General features: G+C 41.0%; 1 protein-coding gene across 1 annotated transcript; it reads left to right on the plus strand.

The window, feature by feature from the left end:
• Positions 1-2069: 2069 nt before the first annotated feature.
• On the plus strand, positions 2070-2605 carry LOC138901073 (uncharacterized). The gene is made up of 2 exons (XM_070188802.1): positions 2070-2390; positions 2450-2605. Exons 1-2 carry the CDS (start codon positions 2070-2072, stop codon positions 2603-2605), a joined length of 477 nt encoding a protein of 158 aa, XP_070044903.1.
• The last annotated feature ends 23838 nt before the right edge of the window (positions 2606-26443 follow it).

The raw sequence follows: 26443 nt of genomic DNA on the forward strand, positions 1-26443 counted from the left end.
TATATACTTGATTGAAATGAATATATGAGAGGCTTGATTAAAAGGAATATATTGGGAGAGCGGGTTGCATGCTGTAACAGAATTGAATGTGAAAATATGGTGAGAGCGGGTAGCACACTGCAACAGAATTGATGGAAATGATAATTGGTTATGACTGCTGAATTGGCTTTAATTATTATAAATGGATTACCTGATTTATTTCTATTATTTGTTGTTGTTACTAATATTGTGTACATGTTTATGCAAGTGACCCGTTCTAGCCTCGTCACTACTGCGTCGAGGTTAGGTTCAACACTTACCAGTACATGGGGTCGGTTGTACTGATACAACACTCTGCACTTCTTGTGCAGATTTCGAAGTTGGTCCCAGTGGCGTACCATAGACTTGCTCGGATTTCAGCTACTTAGAGGAGACTTAAGGTATAACTGCACGACGTCCGCAGTTCTGAAGTCCCCGTCTACTTTACTTTAGCTGTGTGTTTATTTTCATACAACTTTATTTTATTCAGGCCCTTATTTGTATTATTCTAGAAGCTCGTGCACTTATGACACTAATTCTGGGATGGTATTTATACACCGTTATTTTTATGGATTATTCACTATATTTCAGTCCTTACTTTCGCATTTGTTCCTTTGTTATTAATAAATTTAAAAATTGTTTTAAAAATGGATAATATTATTTTAACGTTGCCTTACCTAGCAAGTGAAATTTTAGGCGCCATCACAGTACGAAAGTGGAAATTTCGGGTCGTGACACTATCCCCGAGAAAATCCGCTACTAGAATTTTCAACAACCGCTACCGTGTCCAACTACACCTGGATCTGCACATAAGGTGCAGGGAGTAACGTGAGCACGCCAACTCAGTAAGTAACAACAATAAATAAAGACTGAGCAGTAGTGACGAGCAATAAAGCCTATAGAGTTCATATCATGAAATCTTCGTAAAATACCACATGCTTTAAATATCAGGATTTGAATCTAATCATGTCGTTTAAACCCTGTTCCAGTAAAATCATTTAAAGATATTTTTCAACAGTTTTCAAACAAGGCTCAATGCAAGGTGGGCAAAATCGATGAAATCATAAACAGCCCCTCGGGCCCCTCGAGCAAACCTCACAGTCACTCATGCATCTCGGGCATACCTCACAATCACTCATGCCACTCGGGCATATCTCACAGTCACTCATTCCACTCGGGCATACATTACAATCACTTATGCCTCCCAGTCACTCAGCACTCGGCACTCGTACTCAGTAGGTACCTGCGCTCACTGGGTGTGTGTACAGACTTCGGATGGGCTCCTTCAGCCCAAGAGCTATATCAATTCTAATCATGGCATAAATCAATCAGGCCCTCGACCTATATCAAACATGCTGTGGCGCTCAACCCGATACCTTAAAGATCCTCACATACCAGGCCCTCGGCCTCACTCAGTCATAAACCTCTCAATCCACTCGGGCATTTCATTAAAAACAGGATACTCAACCCAAAACAACATTTATATGCATCAAAATAGAGTAAGAAAAACTGAGTTATACAGTAAACAAGTATAACCATGACTGAGTATAGATTTTAAATCGAAAATAGTGATATGATAGTAAGAAAAGGCCCATAAGGGTCCAAACATAACATTCAGCCCAATTTACAGAAACTCTTTATAAAGCACATAAGTATTATATAGGTTCAACAGAATATACAACTTTACAGTTGCTACGGGACGGACCAAGTCACAGCCCCCAACGGTGCACGCCCACTCGCCCATCACCTAGCCTGTGCATAACCTCAAAATAGTAAGATGATACGAAATCTGGGGGTTTCATACCCTCAGGACTAGATTTACAATCGTTACTTACCTCAAACAGGTCAAATCTCTACCCCGCAACGCTCTTGCCTATCTTGACCTCAAACAAGTCAAATCCATACATTAGGAATACATAGACGACCCTGGGTGGCAAGGCAAGCTTATAGCCGTGATTATTCATGCTCTTAAGATATGGAGGCATTATCTGTATGGGGTGTCATGTGAGTTTTATACTAATCATCGTAGCTTACAACATTTGTTCAAGCAAATGGATCTCAATTTGAGGCAGCGTAAATGGCTCGAGTTACTAAAGGATTATAACATCACCATTCTTTATCATCCGGTCAAGGCAAATGTGGTAGCGGATGCCTTAAGCAGGAAGGCAGAGAGTATGGGTAGCTTGGCTTTCATTTCAGCAGAGATGAGTCCACTAGCGTTGGACATTCAGTCCTTGTCTAACAAACTTGTGAGGTTGGATATTTCAAAGACCAGTTGGGTTATTGCATGTGTTGTTGCCCAGTCTTCACTATTGGGGCAGATCAAGGCTCGGCAGTTTGATGATCCGCATTTGGAAGTTCTTAGAGAGAGGGTACTATAGGGTAGTGCCAAGGAGGTTTCTATTGGCGAGGATGGTGTCTGCCACTCCAGGGTCGTCTATGTGTTCCTAATGTCGACGACTTGAGAGAGAGGATTCTAGAAGAGGCACACAGTTCTCGTTATTCTATTCGTACAGGTGCAACGAAGATGTATCCTGACATGAGGCAACATTATTGGTGGCGGCGAATGCAGAAAGACATAGTTTAGTATGTAGCTAGATGCCTAAATTGCCAGCAGGTTAAATATGAGCTTCAGAGGCTAGGAGGCCTACTCCAGCAGATGACTATACCCGAGTGGAAGTGGGAGTGCATCACTATAGACTTCGTAGTTGGATTTCCACGAACTTTGCGGAAGTTCGATGCAGTTTGGGTCATTGTTGATAGGTTGACCAAGTCGGCACACTTCATTCCAGTTGCCACTACTAATACTTCAGAGAGGCTGGCCAGATTTATATTCGGGAGATAGTCTGGTTACACAGTGTGCCAATTGCCATCATATCAGATAGAGGCCCTTAGTTTACTTCACATTTCTGGAGAGTGTGGTTCGGTTTTTTGCCTTTCGTTTTCGGTTTATTCGGTACGGTAACTTCAGTTTATTCGGTTCTAAAGCAGCTTCTGAACGTTATATTTAGGGTAGAATAACACCTTAACTAACTAGTAAAATTAAAATTATAATTAGCTAGCAAAATCAATCTTATGAATGCAATAACACTACACATCATATATGGGACTTCTATAGACAATAGCATAAGATTAGAATAATGTTTACAAACTTCATCAACATATAAGTATGTCTGGTCTAAAGCTCTAACGTGCATCTCCGTAATATACCAGACACTAGTAAGCTTCTCAAATGTGACCAAAATAAGCTTTTCACAAGTGTTGTTTACAGAAATCATTCGGGTAACATACATTAATCACATAGACAAAAATAGGTGGTGCACAGGCTTTAACTAAAGAACATGGAACTAGAAACATTCTCCTTAAGCTCTCTGGTAACTGCAGGCTACAAGGATGACAAGATATTTAAAATTAATCCAATATATATTTCGGTACGACATCGGTATATACCAAATACCATACCTAATACCAAATGTTTTAAAACTGTAAACTAAATACCAAAATACCAAAAATTTCGGTATGGTAATTCGGTATTTACCAAATTATGCATAGTCCTAAGGTTCATGTAGGTCTCACAAGTTATGAGCAGGCCTAATAGAGTCTTGCTAATCGGTGCGGAGACGTCTGTACTTATCTTTGAGAGGTTATAAGGTGTTAGGAAACTACCTTTCTTTGTCCCCCATCATGCAATTGATGTAGTACTAAATATCTTTCTCTTACTCTCTCACATATGGTGAGAACGCACTATAATGAGGCTCCAGACCAGTGAAAAGCTACTCCCCCAGTTGCTAGAGGTCTAGGGAGGGATCCATACCGTGGTAGGGGACGAGGACGTCCCAATATTGTTCTAGTTATGCCGCCAGTGATTCCAGCAGAAAATCCCACTATTGAGGAACATGGTGAGGTGTTTGTGGCAGAGCCAGCTCCGATGGATTTCACATATGCATCGGGATTCCAGGACGTCATGGGTCGTATGTTGCGGTTTATGGACACTGTGACTCGACCAGTTTATTTTCGGCAGACCCAGCCATATTTCAGGCGGGCGGGGGAGCACTGACTCCGACCGCACATGCTCATAGACAAGAAGCTGTTGTATATCAGACTCAGGGTGCACTAGCTGTCGGTAGAGCCCAGCTAGTGGAAGCAGCTACACCTGAACCCAGGCCAGCTGGAGCCGCCGATCCACAAAAACTATTGGACAGATGGACTAGACTACATCCTCCTGTCTTTGGGGGTGATCCACATTAGGATACCCAGGACTTCATTGATAGGTGTAGCGATAGACTGTACAACATGAGGATATTGGAGTCTCATGGGGTTGACTTTGCTACTTTTCAGCTAGAGGGCAGAGCCCGTAGATGGTGGAAGTCTTATCTTCTTGGCAGACCAACAAATTCTCCTCTCATGACTTGGGACAGATTCACCCGTATTTTCCTAGACAGGTATATTCAAACCTCCCATAGGGAAGAGTTGCGGTTTCAATTTGAGCAGCTCTAGCAGGGTCATATGTTAGTGACCGATTATGAGGCGAGGTTCTCTGAGTTATCTCGCCATACACTTATGATAATCCCCACTGAGGCGGAGAGAGTGCAGAGGTTTGTTGCGGGTTTACATACTAGCATTCAGGCCACTATAGCTCGAGAGGTTGAAATGGGCACTTCTTATAAGCTAGTCGTGGAGATAGCCTGGAGGATTAAGGGTGTGTGTTAGTGGAGCCAAGATCAGGTTATGAGAGATAAGTGATTTAGGTATTATGGAGAGTTCATAGGTGCTCCTTCTAGGGGCAGAGGTCAGTTTGTGAGAGGGCAGTCCAACAAGCCCCCATATCCAGCACCACCGCCTGCTCGGGGTTCTCTAGTGCGACCTTATTTCAGTGCTATACTAGAGAGTTCTTATTGCCCACCGGCTATTCAGGGTTCTTCCAGTGAGTATTCAGGCCCTCAGAGCCAGACTGTTAGTCAGCAGCCCATCGCACTAAAACTTTGTTACGAGTGCCGGGATCCCAGTTACATGCGGAGATTCTACCCCAGGCTACGTGGTTGACTAGTGCAGCAGGGTTAGTAGCCTATGATTACCGCACAAGTTGATGCACCAGTCGTCCGACCACTAAGAGGTGGAAGACAGATGGGTAGGGGTCATCTTATAGGTGGAGGTCAGCCAAGTGGAGGCCAGCCAGTTGGTGCTCCAGCTCGGTTCTATGCTTTTCGGGCTAGACCAGATGTAGATGCCTCAGATGCCACGATTATAGGTATTATTTCTGTTTGCGGCAATGTTTCCTCCGTATTATTTGATCCAGGATCTATATATTCATATGTGTCATCTCTATTTTCTCATTTCCTAGGTGTTTCTCGTGAGTCCTTGAGTACTCCTATTTATGTGTCCACTCATATAGGCGATTCTGTTGTGGTGAATCAGATCTACTGGTCCTGTATTATTATATTATGTGGTTATGAAACTAGCGCAGATCTCTATTGCTTGAGATGACCGACATTGAAATCATCCTAGGCATGGACTGGTTATCTCTATATCATGCTATTCTACATTTGTTATGCCAAGACTGTTACCTTGGCTATTCCAGCATTGCCTAAGCTGGAGTGGAAGGGTTTGTTTGTTAGTGCATTTAATCAGGTTATTAATTTATGAAGGCTCAACATATGGTTGAGAATGGTTGTTTTGCTTATCTAGACTATGTTCGGGATACTACTACAGAGACTTTGACTATTGATTTAGTGCATGTAGTTCGGGAGTTCTCTGATGTATTTCCTTCAGATCTTCCAGGCATGCCACCTGATCGTGATATTGATTTTTGTATTGACTTGGCTCTAGATACCCAGCCTATATCTATCCCAATGTATCGCATGGATCATAAAGAATTGAAAGAACAACTTGAGGAGTTACCAGCCAAGGGGTTTGTCAGATCGAGTGCATCGCTTTAGGGTGCACCGGTATTATCTGTGAAGAAGAAGGATTGAACAATTCGAATGTGTATTGATTATCGCCAATTGAACAAAGTCACTACTAAGAATAAGTACCTGTGTCGCTTATTGGTGATCTATTTGCCAGTTGCAGGGCTCTAGGGTTTTCTCTACGATCGACTTGAGGTTGGGGTACCTCAGTTGAAGATTCGGAATTTTGATGTTCCGAAGACTACTTTCCTGACTAGATATGGTCATTATGAGTTTCTCTTGATGTCCTTCGGTTTGACCAACGCCCCGACAGCGTTTTTGGATCTAATGAACATGGCATTCATGCCATATATTGATTTGTTTGTCATTGTCTTCGTTGATGTTATTTTGATCTACTCGCGCAGTAAGGAGGAGCACGAACAGCATATGAGAGTGGTGCTTCAGACGTTGTAGGAACAAAAGTTATATGCTAAGTTCTCCAAATGTGAATTCTGGCTAGATTCTGTAGCATTTTTGGGGCATATTTTTCTGGGTTTAGCATGTTATTATTGTCGGTTCGTGGAAGGTTTTTCATCTATTGCAGAACCTTTGACCAAATTAACCCATAAGGGTGCTCCATTCCGATGGTATGATGATTGTGATATATACAGTGCATTGTGACGCTTCTCGCGTTGGCTAGGGTTTTATATTAATGTAGGAAGGGCGAGTTATTGCATATTCTTCACGTCAACTAAAGTCCCACGAGAAGAATTAACCAGTGCATGATTTGGAGTTAGCTGCGATTCTTCACGCTCTTAAGATTTGGAGGCATTATCTTTATGGGGTGTCTTGTGAAGTTTACACTGATCATCACAGTTTATAGCATTTGTTCAAGAAGAGGGACCTAAATTTGAGGCAGCGCAGAGGGCTTGAGTTACTAAAAGATTATGACATTACTATCCTGTATCATCCGGGCAAAGCAAATGTGGTTTCCGACGCCTTGAGTAGAAAGGCGGAGAGTATGGGTAGTTTGCCTTTCATTTCAGCAGAGGATAGGCCATTAGCTTTGGATATTCAGTCATTGGCTAACAAACTTGTGAGATTTGATATTTCAGAACTCAGTCAAGTTCTTACATGTGTTGTTGCTCAATATTCATTATTTGCGCATATCAAGGCTCGCCAGTATGATGATCCACACTTAATTATTTTTCGAGAAACGGTACTGCGGGGTGGTGCCAAGGAAGTTACTATTGGCGTGGATGGTGTTCTGCGACTCCAGGATAGTCTCTGTGTTTCTAATGTGGATGAACTGAGGAAAGTGATCCTAAAGGAGGTACACAGTTCTAGGTATTTTATTCATCCAGGTGCTACGAAGATGTATCGTGACCTGAGGAAGCATTATTGGTGGCGACGAATGAAAAAGGACATAGTTGAGTATGTAGCTAGGTGTCTAAATTTCCAGCAAGTTAAATATGAGCACCAGGTGGCCTACTTCTGCAGATGACTATTTCAGAATGGAAATGGGAACGCATTCTATGGACTTTGTAGTTGGGTTGTCGCGGACCTTGTGAAAGTTTGATGCAGTTTGGGTCATTGTCGACAGTTGACCAAGTAGGCACACTTTATTACGGTTGTGACTACGTATACTTCAGAGGGGTTGGCCAAGATATATATTCAAGAGATAGTTCGTTTGCACGGTGTGCCAATTTCCATCATATCAAATAGAGGCCCTCAGTTTACTTCATATTTCTGGAGGGTAGTACAAAGTGAATGGGGGGACCCGTGTAGAGCTCAACACAGCCTTTCATCCGCAAACCGATGGGCAGTCAGTGCGGACAATTTAGATTTTGGAGGATATGCTTAGGGCATGTGTGATTGACTTTGGAGGTCAGTGGGATCGCTTCTTGCCTTTGGAAGAGTTTGCTTATAACAACAGTTACCAATCCAGCATCGAGATGGCTCCATTTGAGGCTTTATATGGTCAACAAAGTTATATGGTATTGATTTGGTGAAGGATGCCTTATCATTTATGGTGGGTGAAAAACTTCTCTTGAAGGTTTCGCTGATGAAGGGAATGATGAGATTTTGGAAAAAGGGGAAGTCGAGCCCAAGGTTTATAGGCCCATATGAGGTGTTGAGACGAGTCGTGGAGGTTCCTTACGAGCTTGCCTTGCCTCCTAGTCTATCAGGAGTTCATCCGGTTTTTCATGTATCTATGCTCCAGAAGTATCATACCGACCTATCGCATGTGTTAGAATTCAGCACAATTTAGCTAGATAATAGCATGGGTTATGAAGACCAGCCAGTATCCATTGTTGATAAACAAGTTCGCCAGTTGAGGTCCAAGAGGATTTTTGCAGTAAATGTCTAGTTGAGGGCCAACCAGTCGAGGAAGCAACTTGGGAGGCCGAGGAAGACATGCGGAGCAGATATCCACACTTATTCAGCACTCCAGGTGCAATTCTAAACCCATTTGAGGACGAACGTTTGTTTAAGAGGTGGAGAATGTAATTACCCAACTGGTCAATTTGACGTTTAGAACCCCGTTTCCCTAAATAAAACTCCATGTATGTGCTTTTATTAATTTATGACTTGTGGGGATGGTTGGTTTGGGATTTGAAAGTTCCTTAAGTTGGCCTTAAAATGCTAGGTTTGACTTCAGTTAACATTTTTAGAAAACAATCCCGGAATAGAATTGTGATGATTCCAACAGCTCCGTATGGTTATTTTGGACTTAGGAGCTTGTTCGGAATTTTATTTGCATGTCCGTAGTTAAATTAAGCTTGAAATGGCTAAAATAGGAATTTAAGTTTGGAAATTTGACCGGGGAGTTGACTTTTTGATATCGGAGTCGGAATCCAGTCCAGGCCGGCTCGAGGGCCATGATAGAAGGACCAGGCTCGAGGGTCATGATCGAAGGACCAGGATCGAGGGACATGATCGAAGCCACGATCGAGGCCCAGGATCGAAGCCATGATCGAGGCCATGACCGAGGGCTGCCTGGGCACAATTATAAAAGAAGGGACTTCGTCCCATTCGCCATGTTTGACAAATTGGAGAGAACGACATTGGGGTAAGTGATTCTGATTTGGTCTATATACACGGATATATCATTGTTTTTACCATTTAATTAGTGTTTTGAGATTGAAATTTGGAAAATTTTAGAAATCTCATAAAAATGGTTTTTTGAGATTTCGGTGTCGATTCAGAGTCGGATTTGAGTAAAACTGGTATGGTTGGACTCGTAATTGAATGGGTTGTCAGATTTTGTGAGTTTCGCCTAATTCCGAGATGTGGTCAGCACGAGCGATTATTGAGCTAATTTCATATTTTTATTTAAAAATGTAGCATTTTTTATGAAATTGATTTCTATAATTTTTGTTGACTGTATCGAATTATTTTGGTTAGATTTGAGCCAATCAAATTTGGATAATTGAGGAAAAGGCCTACTAGTGGATTAAATTGAAGCAAGACGAGGTAAGTCTCTTGTCTAATCTTGTAAGGGGGGAATTACCCCATAGGTGATTAAATTAAATAACTGTTGCTAAATGCGGGGGCTACGTACGCACGAGGTGACGAGAGTCCGTGTGTAGCTACTATTTATGATAAATTTCGGGGGGGGGGGGGGGGAAGAGGGGGTTAGGACTCAAATCATGAATTACTTGTGTGAATTTTATTCTTTATTAAATTAAATTATTTGATATATATTGTGAATTGTTAGGGAAATATAGTAAAAGATGGAAATCACATACACTTAAGTTTTTGTTTAAATTAATTAATTGTTAAAAGAAATGGTTCATCCTCCCGAATTAATCTTATACTAAATATACTCTCATTCCGGAGGTACATAAGATAATGTCCTCCTTTCTTGTGGAGCGGGCCGAACGCCTCGGCAGTATAGATGCATCTATGGATTGCTTCGCATGTCCCTCGACAGTGTATACGACACTCTAGATCGGGCCGTACGACCTCGGTAGAAATCGTTCCTAATAATAGTAATAATTACACGATACCTTGATATTTTAATCGCAGCTTGTGAATTTAATTAATAGATTGGAACTTGTTGCATTTGAAAGATTTTAATTATTTCTGCGGATTAAATAAAATTATTGTTAATTCTATAAATCATGCTGATTTAAATATCTCTATTTATATTTTATTTATTATTATTGACCTTTAGTGAGTGTCAAAGTCTTCCTCTCATCTCTAACTCTTCGAGATTAGGCTTGATACTTACTGGGTACACGTTATTTACATACACATGCTACAGTTGCTGCACTTTTGTGCAGTATCTGAGACAGGCACTAGTGAATGACCTATCATCGCACACCCACGTTATCATGAGGTTTAGTGGTGAGCTGCCTTTCTGAGCCGTTCTGCAGCTACCAATGCCTCTTCTTGTATTTGCATTCTGTCTATTTTATTTCAGACAATATTTGAAGTTTTGTATAATCTACTAGATGCTCATATACTTGTGATACCAGGTCTTGTCACACACACTGGTAGAATTTGGATTTGTATTATTTTCTTGTATTTAAATTAATTAGTATCTTTTCTATTTTGATTAAATAATGCTAGGAAAAAGAATAAAACTACTTTGAAAATTATTAAAAATGATTGCTATAAGTTTAATTTACTAGTTGGCTTGCCTAGCTGTAGTGTTGGGCGCCATCACGACCTATAGGTGAAATTGGGTCGTGACATTACCCTTTAAAAAATAAAGTTCACACTAAATAAAATAGTCATTTAATTATTTTTCTAATATTTAGGATCTAAAAATTTATTATATCTTTTCTTATTTAAACTAGGTACCTAAAATTTAGGACCTTAAATTTGTACCTTAAATGAATGTGCAAAGAGTCTTTATTTGGACGATACTATAAAATTTATAGACGTTTGTTTGATAGAGCTTTTACGTGGCAATTGGAAATTCACATCCTAATCGTACTATAATTGTACTCATGAAGAACAAAATAGTTTTTTTTAACATTAATGAGTAATTTTGTTGAAGAACAATTTTAGAACTTAATATTTGAGACTAAAATAATGTGAGACTAAAATTGAAAACTACTAATATATAGGAAATAATGTTTCTCTTTTCTTTTTATTTTATCTTTTTCAATCAATCTAGACTATTATAAAAGTATGAAATTCAATGCAAAATTGACCGACTTTTTAATCATTTACAGCTTCTTTGGATTGTTGTTACATGTCGTTTCATAATGTATCATATTGTATCATACTGTATTGTTTGATGAATACAAAGTTTGGATAGATTGTATCATTTGTCGTTGTTTCATGATGTCATGCACTAACAATATATAGAATAAACTTGCAACATTACTAAGAAAAAATAAAATACATAATATAATTATTATATAAAAAAGCAGGATAAGGAATAAAATATGATTATTTAATAATAAAGAAGGGCAAGATGAGCGAAAAAAGAAAAGAAACGACGCCACCACACCAAATCCGTCGTTTCATAAAGTCACACATTTCGTCGTTACATAACGATGGATTTAACGATACGATACAATAAAATTAAAGTAATAATCAAAACAAATATTGCATTTAAAGTAATAATACGATACAATACGATAAGTAACAACCATCCAAACAAGCTATTAAAATTAAATATCACATTAAACAAAATTATCATTTCATTAGTTTTTTCAATATTTAGAACATTAAAATTAACTAAAATTTTGACTATTTTATCTTTTCTATTTGAACTATATAAGAACTCATAATAATAGGAATGTAGTTACAGTAAAATTACCTATATAAGCCGCACTCCGATATCGCCACAATCTTCATACTTTGTTTCAATATCCGCTCAATCAAGTGGCTACATGCCACTCTTATACAATCTTCCCGTGGGACACGCTCCCACAACTTTCCGCACCAGGTATCACGTCTGTACATTAATACCATCAGCCGCACTAATGTTGTAAAGTGAATCAAGTATCCGCAAATCAATACACAAATCCTCTTACACAAGACACCGATCTTAGGTGACGCTGAAGACAATACCAACCTACTCTAAATATCTAAATTCTTTTCCTGCTCATTTGAGCTCAAGACATCCTTGTTAACACCGAACCACCACCTTGATCCTCAACTTCCAATTTCCATGCAACTCACCGCATCTAATAATGCCAATATACAAGATTACAAGAATTTCATCATAACTCTCGAACCGACAATAGGTACACATTTTATCATATAGAAACCTTCTACGTAGCTCATTCCAGAAGAACCAATGCAACACGCAACTAAATTCTCAAACCGCAGAAAAATACAAACCTCGAGTAGTGGTCTAAACCATCATAATTCTTCTAGGTTCCATCTACACATAACATTCCATAATACTAGAATGCCCCAAAATAAAATTGATTACGGCGGTCGTCAAACCTTGCATGTACCGCATAAAATAACATGTATAACTCAACACGCTGAAAGAGCTGATCATTGCCATCATCATGCCAATTCAACCATTTCTAATTGAACCCGACTTCTCCTAATTTACTCTGGATCTTCATTATAAATAACAATAACTCCTTTATCAATATAATGACACAATCCGCACTCATCCTGAGTGACCCCATTTCACGAGACCACATTGTCCCCAAAACCCAAGAACCATCTCACACCCTTCTTGTGCGCACAATAGCATCGCTAACTGGTACACCCATTCTGATAGTTCCTCTATGAGCCCGAAGTTATTTTCTCCCATTCCTCCCATACTACACCGCAGACCTGAGATAACATAGAATACTCCAAGCCCCTTTTTCATAAACTGCAAAATCTCGATACTCAACCATGCTACTGGCTCGAATTCCTTAGGCACCACACTCTGAATTTTGAACCTACTAGGACCATTGTTGAGAGTCACCCACTCTGATTTGGTCCCGAATATAATCAAACTCCAAGGCTTAAAGAAGCACCCGACTGAATAATTTTCCTTATACACCACTTCCACACAAAGCCTAGACTTTGAGTCTTCCCAGACCTGAACACGAATCGATAAGGCCAAATATAGAACACATTCCTAAAATCCTTTGCTCAAATTACTATTGATGTTCTCTTCCCTTAGTCATGGCGACCCATCAATACACTATTAACCAGAAATCGCACTAGTTTACAATTACACAATCCAATCAAAGACGGCGGGGCTCTCCCACTTAGCCTGAAACTACCATTGCATAACCCTGGAACCCACCAAGATTACTTATCTCCTATTGACATGATCTTGCACAATCAACCTGCCAAATTCCCTCAAAATCCATATGTTAAACATTTCATAAACATTCTGAATCACTAGCCATATTCACATATTCGACCTCTTACTGGATAACTAGTAAAATTCTTCGTAGAAAATTCATCAACCCTATCCAACCGCTAACCTGCCCACAAGAGATAAACCGCCTGTGGAAACTCCATGCCGACATCATCCAATGCCGCTGCACTAGGTACAATTACTACAAAATTGGTAACCCATCCTGAGCCCTTGCTCAATCACCAGTTGTACAAGTCTGTTCACTCCTCATGGACATCAACTAAAGATGCGATAATACATTCCAATCAAGAGTCATGTTGTATCCTTCTTCATATCAAGCAACTTATCTCTGTCACATGAAATCTCTCGCCGCCTAATAAACAATGTTCAAAATTGAGTCTGTAGACCCAGTCACTGTCCACCCTGAATCCCAAATCACTCTAGACCTTTCTCAGGGTGTGTAGTCATCCTACCTCAAAACCCATATGCTACTCTGCCACTCTCCCACTTTGATCAAACTCACTCCTTTAAGCAACCATTTAACTCTGGTTCCTCACTCTTGGCCTTATAGAAACTTTAACCATCGTAAGGCACCTCCCACATGTCCTTCCTCATCCTTCGTTGCCCAGCTGTTGCCTTAACTCAAAATTCATCTGTGTAGTACCCGAACAAACAGATCGCCGCCAACTCTAAACCGCATTGAAGATCATCTTCCTTGAGCCATCAATATTAGGATTGCCGATTCGATTCTGAACCACAACAAATTGCAACATCTGATAGCCGCTTCCCCGACACCATTCATAATACTCCGCCCTAAAGGCGATTTGAAGAAGACTATAACAATGGCGAACTTAGCACATTCAATCAAGGACGACGACACCACACCTTGGATGGAGATTCCACTACACATGAGAATACCAAGTCTTGTTGCTCCATCCATCCAAGCTGGACATTCTTACTCTGATTGACTTTCCCTCTGCTGGAAATAAAACACTGAACCTCTGAATCACGCATTGCGAAAACCTCATTTCAATTCATTCACTGCCCCTACACGTAGACAAGTATCCTACCATTACATTAATATTCTGTGATAATAACTCATGAATATCATAGCAATAGGTGCATATCCCCCAAAACCATCATAAATGCAGCTACTAAGATGAGATGACAAAATATCCTTCCACAAGGCGACATTAGCCAAATCGAATACGAAGGGAGAAACATCCTGCGCTACATCTGTAGTGCCATTAAAATTCCTCGATTCCAATTTATAGTAAGCGTTTCGCGTCGCATAAGATTGAATAGGAAGGAAATTAAGGCATAAGCCTCACAGGAATCAATTCGCGCGATGAGGAATCAAGAAGTGGAGTGCTCCTAACAACCCTGTAGCTTCTCGAAGATAAGTACAGACGTCTCTGTACCGATCCGCAAGACTCTGCTAGACTCGCTCATGACTCGTGATACCTAAGTGAACCTAGTACTCTGATATCATGTTGTCACGACCTAGAACCTGTTAAAAGTCATGATGGAGCCAAACACCACTGTCAGGAAAGCCAACACTAAATAGTTAATTTCAAAAAACATACAATTGCTTCAATTTAACTAGTAGCAAACGAAATTTGAGAATAATAATAATGTTTTCCAATTTCAATACTAAATATCCCATAATCATCCCAGAACCCAGTGTCACAAGTGCATGAGCATTAACTAGGAAGATAAAATAAAATACAATACCTGTCCAGAATACAAATTAGACAGAAAAATACATAAGTAACTCTGAAGGGGACTCTGTTGGCTGCGGATCATAGATGGAAATGCAGCTCACCTAAGTCTCCGCATTTACTATACCTTTGTGCCCACAAGGCTACTAGACATATGTGCACCTGCACAAAAATATGCAGCAAGGGTAGTATGTGTACGTAATTCAACGTGTACCCAGTAAGTATCCCGCCTAACCTAAAAAAAGAAGTGACGAAGGGTCGGCTCCGACACTTACTATGGGCTATAAATGAAAAGTCAATGAGAATAAGCATGGATTACGTACAGCGGATGTAAGCTCAATGTCATGAAATAAGTAAATAATTCTTTTGCTCATAAGAAATTTTCAAATTTATTTCCCTTTATTTAACAATTTATCTCAGGCCAAAGAGGCAATATCATTTATTTATAAATTACAAGGCAAGCAATACAAGCAAGCGCAAATCATGTTGAGGTCGTACGGCCCGATCCAACATAATATTTAAACTGGCACTTCTAGAGGGTCGAATGGCGCGAACCATAGATGCATCAATTTAATCTACCGAGGCGTTCGGCCCGTTCCACAAATGACAACACACTAAAACAATAGATCAAGAATTCATCAAGAGGAAATTATCCAAGGAAAAGCCAATTTCTCTTTTAAAAGTCAAGAAAACGATGTCTAGCCTTTTAGAAATTTATTCACAAAGTTCGATATGATTTAAGCATTTTAAATTGACAACAAGATTGCAAATATTGCAAGTAAAACATGCTTTTGGGTCCTAGACTACCCGAACTTAAGCATAATAGTATCTACGCACGGACTCTCATCACCTTGTGCGTACGTAAACCCCACAAATAGAAGCACACATTCATTTATTTTACCTATGGGGTAAATTTCCTCTTACAATGTTAGAAAGGAGACTTACCTCGCTACGAAGCTCCATAGCTGGCTCCAACGCCACTTTAATACCTCGAACTGATGCTTTACAATCCAAAACTATGAAAACAATGTGCAAATCAATCAATGTGTGTTCTAATACCCACAACTAATCAATTTAAACAATTTTTCAACTCCGCTCGAAAAGTCGATAAAGCAACCCTCGGGCCCACGTGCCCGGATTCCGAAAATATTCGAAGATTACCATTACCCATAACCTCACGAACTCAACTATATGATTTATTTCCAATTCCATGCCCAAATTCGTGGTCAAAATCCAAGAATACCAATTTCAAGGTTTTTCTTCAAAATGCCAATTTTTTACTAATTTCCTTATTTACATCCATATATAATCCAAGTATTTAAGTTGAAATAGGTGGGAATAACTTACCTTGACATAGATATTGAAGATGGAGCTCCAAAATCGCTCCAAGATCGGCTCCCATGGCGGAAATGAAGTGAAAAATAGCCAAAATTCCCGTTTAAAAAAACTCACTGCCCAACACTACCCTTCTTCGTATTCGCGTCCAACGCCTCGCGTTCACGAAGGCCAAATATCTCTGAACCAAAATTTCCTCTTCGCGTTCGCGATGTCCAAATGACCTTATTCCTCCGAGTTCGCGTTCCACACTTCGCGTTCGCATAGGCCAACGACATCAGACATATCTCCTTCCTTTTTTTCGCGTTTGCGAAGGCTTTCCCAGCTCCTGCCTCGCGTTCGCGAAGGCCAAATCTAGCATCCCCAAATTTCTTCTTCGTGAACGCAGGACTTCCTTCGCGTTCGCAAAGAAGGAAACCAGACACCAGAATCACCAGTTCCAAAACAGCTCCAAATGATCTGAAACCACCCCGAAACACACCCAAGGCCCCCGGGACCCCGTCCAATCATACAAACCTATCCCATAACATAACACGGACCATCTCGAGGCCTAAAATCACATCAAACAACATTAAAATCATGACTCGCACCTCAATTCAAACTTAATGAACTTTGAAACTTCTACATTTGATGCCGGAACCTATCAAATCACGTCTGATTGACCTCAAATTTTGCACACAAGTCACATTCAACATTACGGACAGACTCCAACTCCCGGAATAGGAATACAACCCCGATATAAAAAATTCCTCTCCTAGTAAAACTTCTCAGAAACCATTAAACTTCTAACTTTTTCCAAATGACCATAAAATGACCTACGGACCTCCAAATCCACATCTGGGGGGGGGGCTCCCAAAACCTGAATAACCATACGGAGCTATTCTCAGACTCGAAATTCCAAACGGATATCGAAATTATTGAAATGCACATCAACCCAAATTTATGGAATTCTTCCAAAATGATAACTTCCACAATAGGTGCGGAAACACAGCATCCAAAACTCGATCCGAACATACGCCCAAGTCCGAAATCATCATACAGACCTGCTGGAACTTCGAATCCCGATTCCGAGGTCGTTTACTCAAAAATCCAATCTTAGTCAATTCTTCCAACTTAAAGATTTCGAAATGAGGATTTCTCCCTAAATCAACTCTGACTCCTCGAAATTCAATTCCGACCATGCGTACTGTCACAACCCAATTTACCCTATGTGTGACATCGTGATGACACCTAGTCTCTACAACTAGGTAAGCCTAACATTTTCGGAATAATGAAATGAAAACATAAATTTAACCATTAATTGTAGCAATAACAACATAACTAGGTACCATGCCGCTTGGCATGTATAATAACCAACTATTAAAAAATACACAACCAATCCCAAAATGTGGAATATCGTGAATCACAAACTACAGAAGGAAAATCTAGTGTCTTTATACATCAGAGTCTAACAAAAGAAAAATACATAAGATAATGGACATGGGGAAGATTAGAAAGGGACTCCGAGAATTTCGGACGTGGCATATATCCCTTGAAGTCTCCAAAGCTGTCCAGGCTCACTGATAGTGCAACTGATAAGGAACATCTGGATTTGCACACGAAATACATGTGCAGAGAGTAGCATGAGTACACTATAATCAGTACCAAGTAATAGCCAAGACTAACCTCGGTCGAGTAGTGATGAGGTAAGGTCAGGACCCTATTGGTATATATATAATAAAGAAGTAAGGCAAGAATGAAATATCGCAGTAAAATAAGGACTGAAATTTAACAAGAAAGAATTCATAGAAGGTAACAACTCAGTACACAGAAATACAACAGAGGATCTCCCGAGATACCGTCTCGTAGTCCCAAATATAAATGTGCAGGGGGTCTACCGGAATACCGTTCCATAGTCCCAAAGTAAATATACAGAACATGGGGGATCTACCGGAATACTGTTCCGTAGTCCCAAAGTAAATATGCAGAGAAGGGGATTTACCGGAATACTGTTCCGTAGTCCCAAAGTAAATATGCAGAGAAGGGGGATTTACCGGAATACCGTTCCATAGTTCCAAAGTAAATATACAGGTCAAACAATAGAAATCGACAATTACAACACGAAATCTTACAAATTAGACTAAGTACAAGTCAAGGAAAAATAGGAAATCAACTAGGCATGCTTCACATAGTTCAATTAAGCAGCTAAAGCATGTAGACATGCGATATTAGACTAAACAGGATAGCTACACATATTGGGATAGTTCAATTAAGAATGAATACATACTAATACTCACTTAAATGGAATAAGTCAATTTAAAAGAAGAATAGATTACTACTTAGTAAAATAAGTCGGGGTTTTTACAACAATTAGCCCGTGTACGTACTCGTCTCCTCATGTACACGGTGCTCACATATCAAACACTACCAAAACCTAAGGGAAATTTCCCCACACAAGGTTAGACAAGCCACTTACCTCGAACCAAGCTCAATCAATCGGTAAAAATTCCTTTTCCACGAATATCTGACTCCGAATGGCCCAAATCTAGAAAAAAATCAATTACATATCATAAATACAACTATAATAAACTAATCTAATTAATGAAATCAAAATTTTAATAAAAATTCCGAAATCTGTCCTAAAAGGTCGACTCGGGCCCAAGTCTCAGAATCGGTTAAAACTCACAAAATATGAACACCCATTCACTCACGAGTTCACTCGTACCAAAATTAACCAAATCCGATGTCTAAATCCCAATCAAAACTCAGAAATTTGGTTAGGGAACTTTTTCCCCATTTTCCCAACTTTTCAATCCAAATCCGAAATTAAATGATGAAAACAACAGTAGATTAATGAAAAATAACCAAAATCTAATAAGGAATCGTTACCCCAAAGCTCTCTCTGCAAATCCCTCAAAGAATCGCCAATTTCCGAGCTCCCAAGTTCAAAAATGAAGAATGAATTCGAACTCTCAAAATTCTCGCTTTTCTACACAGGGAACTCGCATCTACGAGCCCAGAACCGCACTTGTGAGAAAAGCATCACAGGTGCCAAAGTCACTTATGAAGTCTGAGCGCACTTGCGGATTCCTCTCTCGCATATGGGGGCATCACAGATACGGAACAACTCGCACCTGCGATCCCATCTTGAGCTTCCCAAATCCGCTTCTACGTTTTCTTTTTCGTATTTGTGAGCCCGCCCCTACGGTATCCCCACCGTAGGTGCGAAAGCACCAGATGTCTGAAACTTCAGGAATGGCCTAAGTCCAAATTTCAACCCGTTAAGCATCCTAAATACAGCTGAGGCCCCATGCCCCCGGGATCTCGACCGAATATACCAACAAGTCCTAAAATACCATACGATCTTAGTCGACCCCTCAAACCACATCAAACAACGCTAAAATCACGAATCATCCTCTAATTCAAACTTAAAGAACTCGAAACTTCCAAATTCGACAACCGATGCCGAAGACAACCAAACCATGTACGATTGACCCCATATTTTGCTCACATGTCATATTCAACAATACGGACCTACTCCAACTTCCGGAATCGGAATTCGACCCGATATCAAAATTTCCACTAGCGGTCCAAATCTCCAAATATTCGACTTTCGCCATTTCATGCCTAAATAAGATACGGACCTCCAAAACACTATCCGGACACGTCCCTAAGTCCAAAATCACCAGACGGAGCTAACAGAACCTACAGAACTCCATTCTGGAGTCGTCTTCATACAGTTTTGACTACGGTTCAAATCTTAAGTCTTAAAACTCCATTTAAGGACTAAGTATCCCAAAACACTCCAAAAATTAAAATGAAACCTCCCGGCAAGTCACAATAGCAGAAATAGATATGGAAGAAGCAGTTAATAGGGGATCGGGGCTATAACTCTCAAAACGACCGGCCGGGTCGTTACATACTTCCCCTCTAAAAACAACCATTCATCCTCGAATGATTATAAAGGCATACCTGAAGTGGTGAAAAGGTGAGGGTAATGGCTGTGCATAACATGCTCGGTCTCCCAAGTTGCCTCCTCGACCGGCTGAACTCTCCGCTGAACCTTTACTGAAGCAATGTTCTTTGACCTTAGCTTTCTGACCTGCGTATCCAAAATAGCCACTGGCTCCTCAACATAAGATAGATTCCTTGTCTAATTGGACTGGGCTGAAATCCCACACATGAGTCGGATCACCGTGATACTTCCGGACTGGTGGCAAGGTAATCTTATAAGAAACCTCCCCAACTCGTCGCAACACTTCAAAAGGACCAATGTACATTGGGCTCAGCTTGACCTTCTTTTCGAACCTCATAACGCCCTTCATAGGTGAAACCCGGAGCAAGACCCACTCTTCAACATCGCAAACCTTCCAGTCAGCGTAACTATTCTTTGTGGACTAGGCTGTACGAAGTCTATCCTGAATAACCTTAACCTTCTCTAAGGCATCCTGAACCCAATAATCTAGCCTCGCCCTCCTCAAACCATACCAGTGGGGACCGACACCGCCTACCATACAGAGTGTCATACATTGCCATCTGAATGCTGGACTGATAACTGTTGTTCTAGGCAAACTCCGCAAGTGGCAAGAACTGATCCTAAGCACTCCCAAAATCTATCACACACACGGAGCATATCCTCCAGTATCTGAATAGTGCGCTCGGACTGTCCATCCATCGGAGGGTGAAATGATGTGCTCAACTCAACTCGAGTACCCAATACATGATATACATCTCTCCAGAAACATGATGTAAACCGTGTACCCCGGTCAGAGATGATAGATACGAGTAGGCCTTGAAGCCTGGCAATCTCGTGGATATAAATTCGAGCTAGCTACTCGGAAGAATAGGTAGTCATCACAGGAATGAAATGAGCTGACTTGGTTAGCCTATCCACAATCACCCAAACTGCATCAAAGTCTGTGGGAGTCCAACAACGAAATACATAGTGATTCGCTCCCATTTCCACTCCGGAATCTCTAACTTCTGAAGCAACCCACCCCACCGCTGATGATCATACTTCACATGCTGGCAATTTATCCACCAAGCCAAATAATCCACTATGTCCTTCTTTATCCTCCTCCAGCAGTAATGCTGCGTCAAGTCCTGATACATCTTCGCGGATCCCGGATGAATAGAGTAGCGTGAAGTATGAGCCTCCTGAAGAATCAACCCACGCAAACCATCTACATTAGTCACACATAGCCTGCCCTGCAACCTCAATACGGCATCATCCCCAATAGTGACCTCCTTAGCATCATCGTGTTGAACTGCGTCCTTAAAGACAAGGAGATGGGGGACATCATACTGACGCTCCCTGATACGATCATAAAAAAAAGCCCGAGAGACCACACAAGCTAATACTTGACTTGGCTCAGAAATATCCAATCTTACAAACTGGATGGCTAAGGCCTAAAAATCTAATGTCATTGGCCTCTCTGCTGCTGGTAGATATGCTAAACTACCGAAACTCTCCGCCCGGCGACTCAAAGCATCGACCACCATATTGGCCTTCCCGGGATGGTACAAAATGGTGATATCTTAATCCTTAAGTAGCTCCAACCACCTTCACTGACGCAAGTTAAGATCATTTTTCTTAAACAGATGCTGCAAACTCCGATGATCAGTGTAAATCTCACAAGGAACACCGTACAAATAATTCCTCCAAATCTTCAAGGCATGAACAATAGCTGCTAACTCAAGGTCGTGGACAGGATAGTTCGTTTCATGGACCTTCAGTTATCTGGACGCGTAGGCAATCACCCTACCATCCTGTATCAACATCGCGCCGAGGCCAATCTGTGATGCATCACAATATACAGTATAAAACCTCAAACTTGGAGGCAATACCAATACTGGGCTCTAGTCAAAGTTGTCTTGAGATTCTAAAAGCTCTCCTCAGATTCCTCTGTCCACCTGAACGGAGCACCTTTCTGGGTAAGCCTGGTCATGGGTGCTACAATAGATGAAAATCCCTCTACAAAGCGACGGTAATACCCCACCAAACTAAGAAAACTTTGGATCTCTATAGTTGAGGACGGCCTAGGCCAACTCAGAACTGCTTCAATCTTCTTCGGATCCACCTGGATCCTATCACTTGATACTATGCGACCCAAGAATGCCACTGAGTCTAGCCAAAACAATCACTTTGAAAATTTTGCATAAAATTTCTTTTCTCTCAAGGTCTGCAGCGCAGTCCTTAGGTGTTGCTCATGATCCTCCTGTGTTCGGGAGTACACCAGAATGTCATCAATAAACATAATGATGAATGAGTCAAGATAAGGCCGGAACACACTATGCATCAAGTGCATAAAAGCTGATGGGGCATTGGTCAGCCCAAACGACATCACAAGGAACTTGTAGTGGACATACCGAGTCCTGAAGGCAGTCTTCGTGATATCTGGCTACCGAATCTTTAACTAGTGTTAGCCTGAACGTAAGTCAATTTTGGAAAACACTCTGGCACCCTGTAACCGATTTCAACCCGAACACTTCTTAATCCCGAACCAACCAACCCCGCAAGTCATAAATCAATAAAATAACATACATGAAGTTTTATTTAGGAGACCAGGGTTCTAAAAGTCAAAATGACCGGTTGGGTGATTACATTCTCCACCTCTTAAATAAACGTTCGTCCTCGAACGGGTTTAGAATTATACCTGGAGTGCTAAATAAGTGTGGATATCTGCTCCGCATGTCCTCCTCGGTATCCTAAGTCATTTCCTCGATTTGTTGGCCCCTCCACTGGACGTTTACTGTAGAAATCATCTTGGACCTAAACTAGCGAACATGTCTATTAACAATGACAACTGGTTCCTCTTCATTACCCAAGCTATTATCTTGCTGAACTATGATGTAGTCTAACATATGTGATAGGTCGGCATGGTACTTCCGGAGCATGGATACATGGAAAACCCGATGAACTCCTGATAGACTAGGAGGCAATGCAAGCTCATAAGCAAACTCCCAAACTCGCCTCAACACCTCAAATGTGCCTATAAACCTTGGGCTCAACTTCTCTTTTTTCCCGAATCTCATCATGCCCTTCATCGGCGAAACCTTCAAGAGAACTTTTTCACCCACCATAAATGATAAATCACGCGCTTTCTGATCCGCGTAACTCTTCAGTATGGACTGTGCTATACGAAGTTGCTCATGAATCAACTTTACCTTTTACAAGGCATCCTTCACCAAATCAGGACCATATAACTTAGCCTCACCGTGCTCAAACCATCCGATGGGCGATCGACATCGCCAACCATATAAAGCCTTAAATAGAGCCATCGTGATGATGGATTGGTAACTGTTGTTATAAGAAAACTCGGCCAAAGGTAAGAAGAGATCCCACTGACCTCCAAAGTCAATCACACATGCTCTAAGCATATCCTCAAAAATCTGAATTGTCCACTCTGACTGTCCGTCGGTCTACGGATGAAAGGCTGTGATGATCTCTACACGGGTACCCAATTCACTTTGTACTGCTCTCCTGAAATGCGAAGTAAACTGAGGTCCTCTATCTGATATGATGGAAATTGGTACACCGTGCAACCGAACTATCTCCTGAATATAAATCTGGGCCAACCTCTCTGAAATATATGTAGTCACAACCGGAATGATGTGTGATGACTTGGTCAACCTGTCAACAATCACCCAAACTGCATCAAACTTCCGCAAGGTCCGCGACAACCCAACCTACAAAGTCCATAGTAATGCATTCCCATTTCCACTTTGGTATAGTAATCTGCTGAAGTATGCCACCTGGCCTCTGGTGCTCATATTTAACTTGCTGGCAATTCAGACACCTAGCTACATACTCAACTATGTCCTTTTTCATTCGCCGCCACCAATAATGCTGTCTCAAGTCATGATACATCTTCGTAGCACCTGGATGAATAGAACACCGAGAACTGTGTGCCTCCTCTAGGATCATTTTCCTCAGTTCATCCACATTAGGAACACATAGACGATCCTGGAGTCGCAGAACACCATTCGCGCTAATAGTAACTTCCTTGGCACTACCTCGTAGTACCGTTTCTCAAAGAGCCATTAAGAGTGGATCATCATAGTGAAGACTGGGCCACATGCAAGAATTCGGCCGGGCTCTGAAATATCCAGCCTCACAAGTCTGTTAGGCAAGGACTGAATATCCAAAGCTAATGGCCTCTCCTCTGCTAAAATGAAAGATAAACTACCCATACTCTCCGCCTTTCTACTCAAGGCGTATGCAACCACATTTGCTTTGCCCGGACGATACAGGAGAATAATAGCATAATCTTTCTGTAACTCAAGCCATCTGTGCTGTCTCAAATTTAGATCCCTTTGCTAGAACAAATGCTGCAAATTACGATGATCAGTGTAAATTTCACAAGAACCCCCATATAGATAATGCCTCCAGATCTTAAGAGCGTGAATAATAGCAGCTAGCTCCAAATCATGCACTGGATAATTCATCTCGTGGGGCTTCTGCTGACTTGAAGCATATGCAATAACTCGCCCTTCCTACATCAATACACAATTCAAGCCAACACGTGAAGCGTCAAAATACATTGTATACATCCCCAAACCGGAATGTAATACTAACACTGGCATTGTAGTCAATGCTATCTTGAGCTTCTGAAAGCTTACCTTACAATCATTGGACCATCGGAACAGAGCACCTTCTTGGTTAATTTGGTCAAAGGTACCTCAATAGATGAAAAGCCCTCCACGAACCAATGATAATAACCTGCTAAACCTAGGAAACTCCTGATCTCAGTTGCCGAAATGGGACGATGTCAATTCTGAACTGCCTCAATCTTTTTAGGATCAACCTTAGTGCCTTCGTCTGATACAATATGCCCCAAAAATGCTACAGACTCTATCCAGAACTCACATTTGGAGAACTTAACATATAGCTTTTGTTCCCGCAACGTTTGAAGCACCTCTCTCATATGCTGCTCGTGCTCCTCCTTACTGTGCGAGTAAATAAAAATGTCATCAATGAAGACAAAAGACAAACGATTCAATACATGGCCTGAATACCCTATTCATCAAATCCATAAATGTTGTCGGGGCATTAGTTAAACCGAAGAACATCACCAGAAACTCATAATGACCATATCTAGTCCGAAAAGTAGTCCTTGGAAAATTCAAATCCCGAATCTTCAATTGATGGTACCCCGACCTCAAGTCGATCTTAGAGAATACCCTAGCACCCTGCAACTGGTCAAATAGATCATTAATGCGTGGCAACGGGTACTTGTTCTTAATAGTGACTTTGGTTAATTGGAGATAATCAATACACATTCGCATTGTTCCATCATTATTTTTCACAAATAATACCGGTGCACCCCAAGGCAATACATTCGGTCTGACGAACCCTTTGGCTAGTAATTCCTCAAGTTGTTCTTTCAATTCCCTCAATTCTTTCGGACTCTTGTGATACAGTGGGATATATATAGGATGGGTATCTAGAGCCAAATCAACATAGAAATCAATATCACGATCAGGTAGCATACCCGGAAGATCTGAAGGAGATACATCGGAGAACTCCCGAACTACCGACACTGAATCAATAGCCAGAGTCTCTATAGTAGTATCCCAAACATAGGCTAGATAAGCTAAACAACCCTTCTCAACCATGTGTTGAATCTTCATAAAAGAAATAACCTTATTAAATGCACTAACAGACGAACTCTTCCACTACAGCCTAGGCAATGCTGGAATAACCAAGGTAACTATCTTGGCATGACAATCTAGAATAGCATGATATGGAGATAACCCTTCCATACCCATGATATTTTCAAAGTCGTTCATCTCAAGCAATAGGAGATCTGCTCTAGTTTCATAACCACATAATGTAATAATACCGTACCGGTAAATCTGATTCACAACAACAGAATTGCCCACATGAGTGGACACATAAACAGTAGTACTCAAGGACTCACGAGAAACACCCTGGAAATGAACAAATAGAGACGACACATATGAATACATAGATCCTGGATCAAATAATACTGAGGCATATTTGCCGCAAATAGAAATAATACATGTAATCACGGGCATCCAATGCCTCTGCATCTGGTATGGCCGAAAAATCATAGAACCTAGCTGGAGCGCCAACTAGCTGACCTGCACCTCTAAGACGACCCCTACCCACCTGTCCTTTACCACTTGGTGGTCGGACAACTGGAGGAGCAACTGGTGCGGTAATCATAGGCTGTTGACCCTGCTGCACTGGTTTACCC

Source organism: Nicotiana tomentosiformis, chromosome 11 (genome assembly GCF_000390325.3).
Source record: "Nicotiana tomentosiformis chromosome 11, ASM39032v3, whole genome shotgun sequence".
NCBI classification, from domain to species: Eukaryota; Viridiplantae; Streptophyta; class Magnoliopsida; order Solanales; family Solanaceae; genus Nicotiana; species Nicotiana tomentosiformis.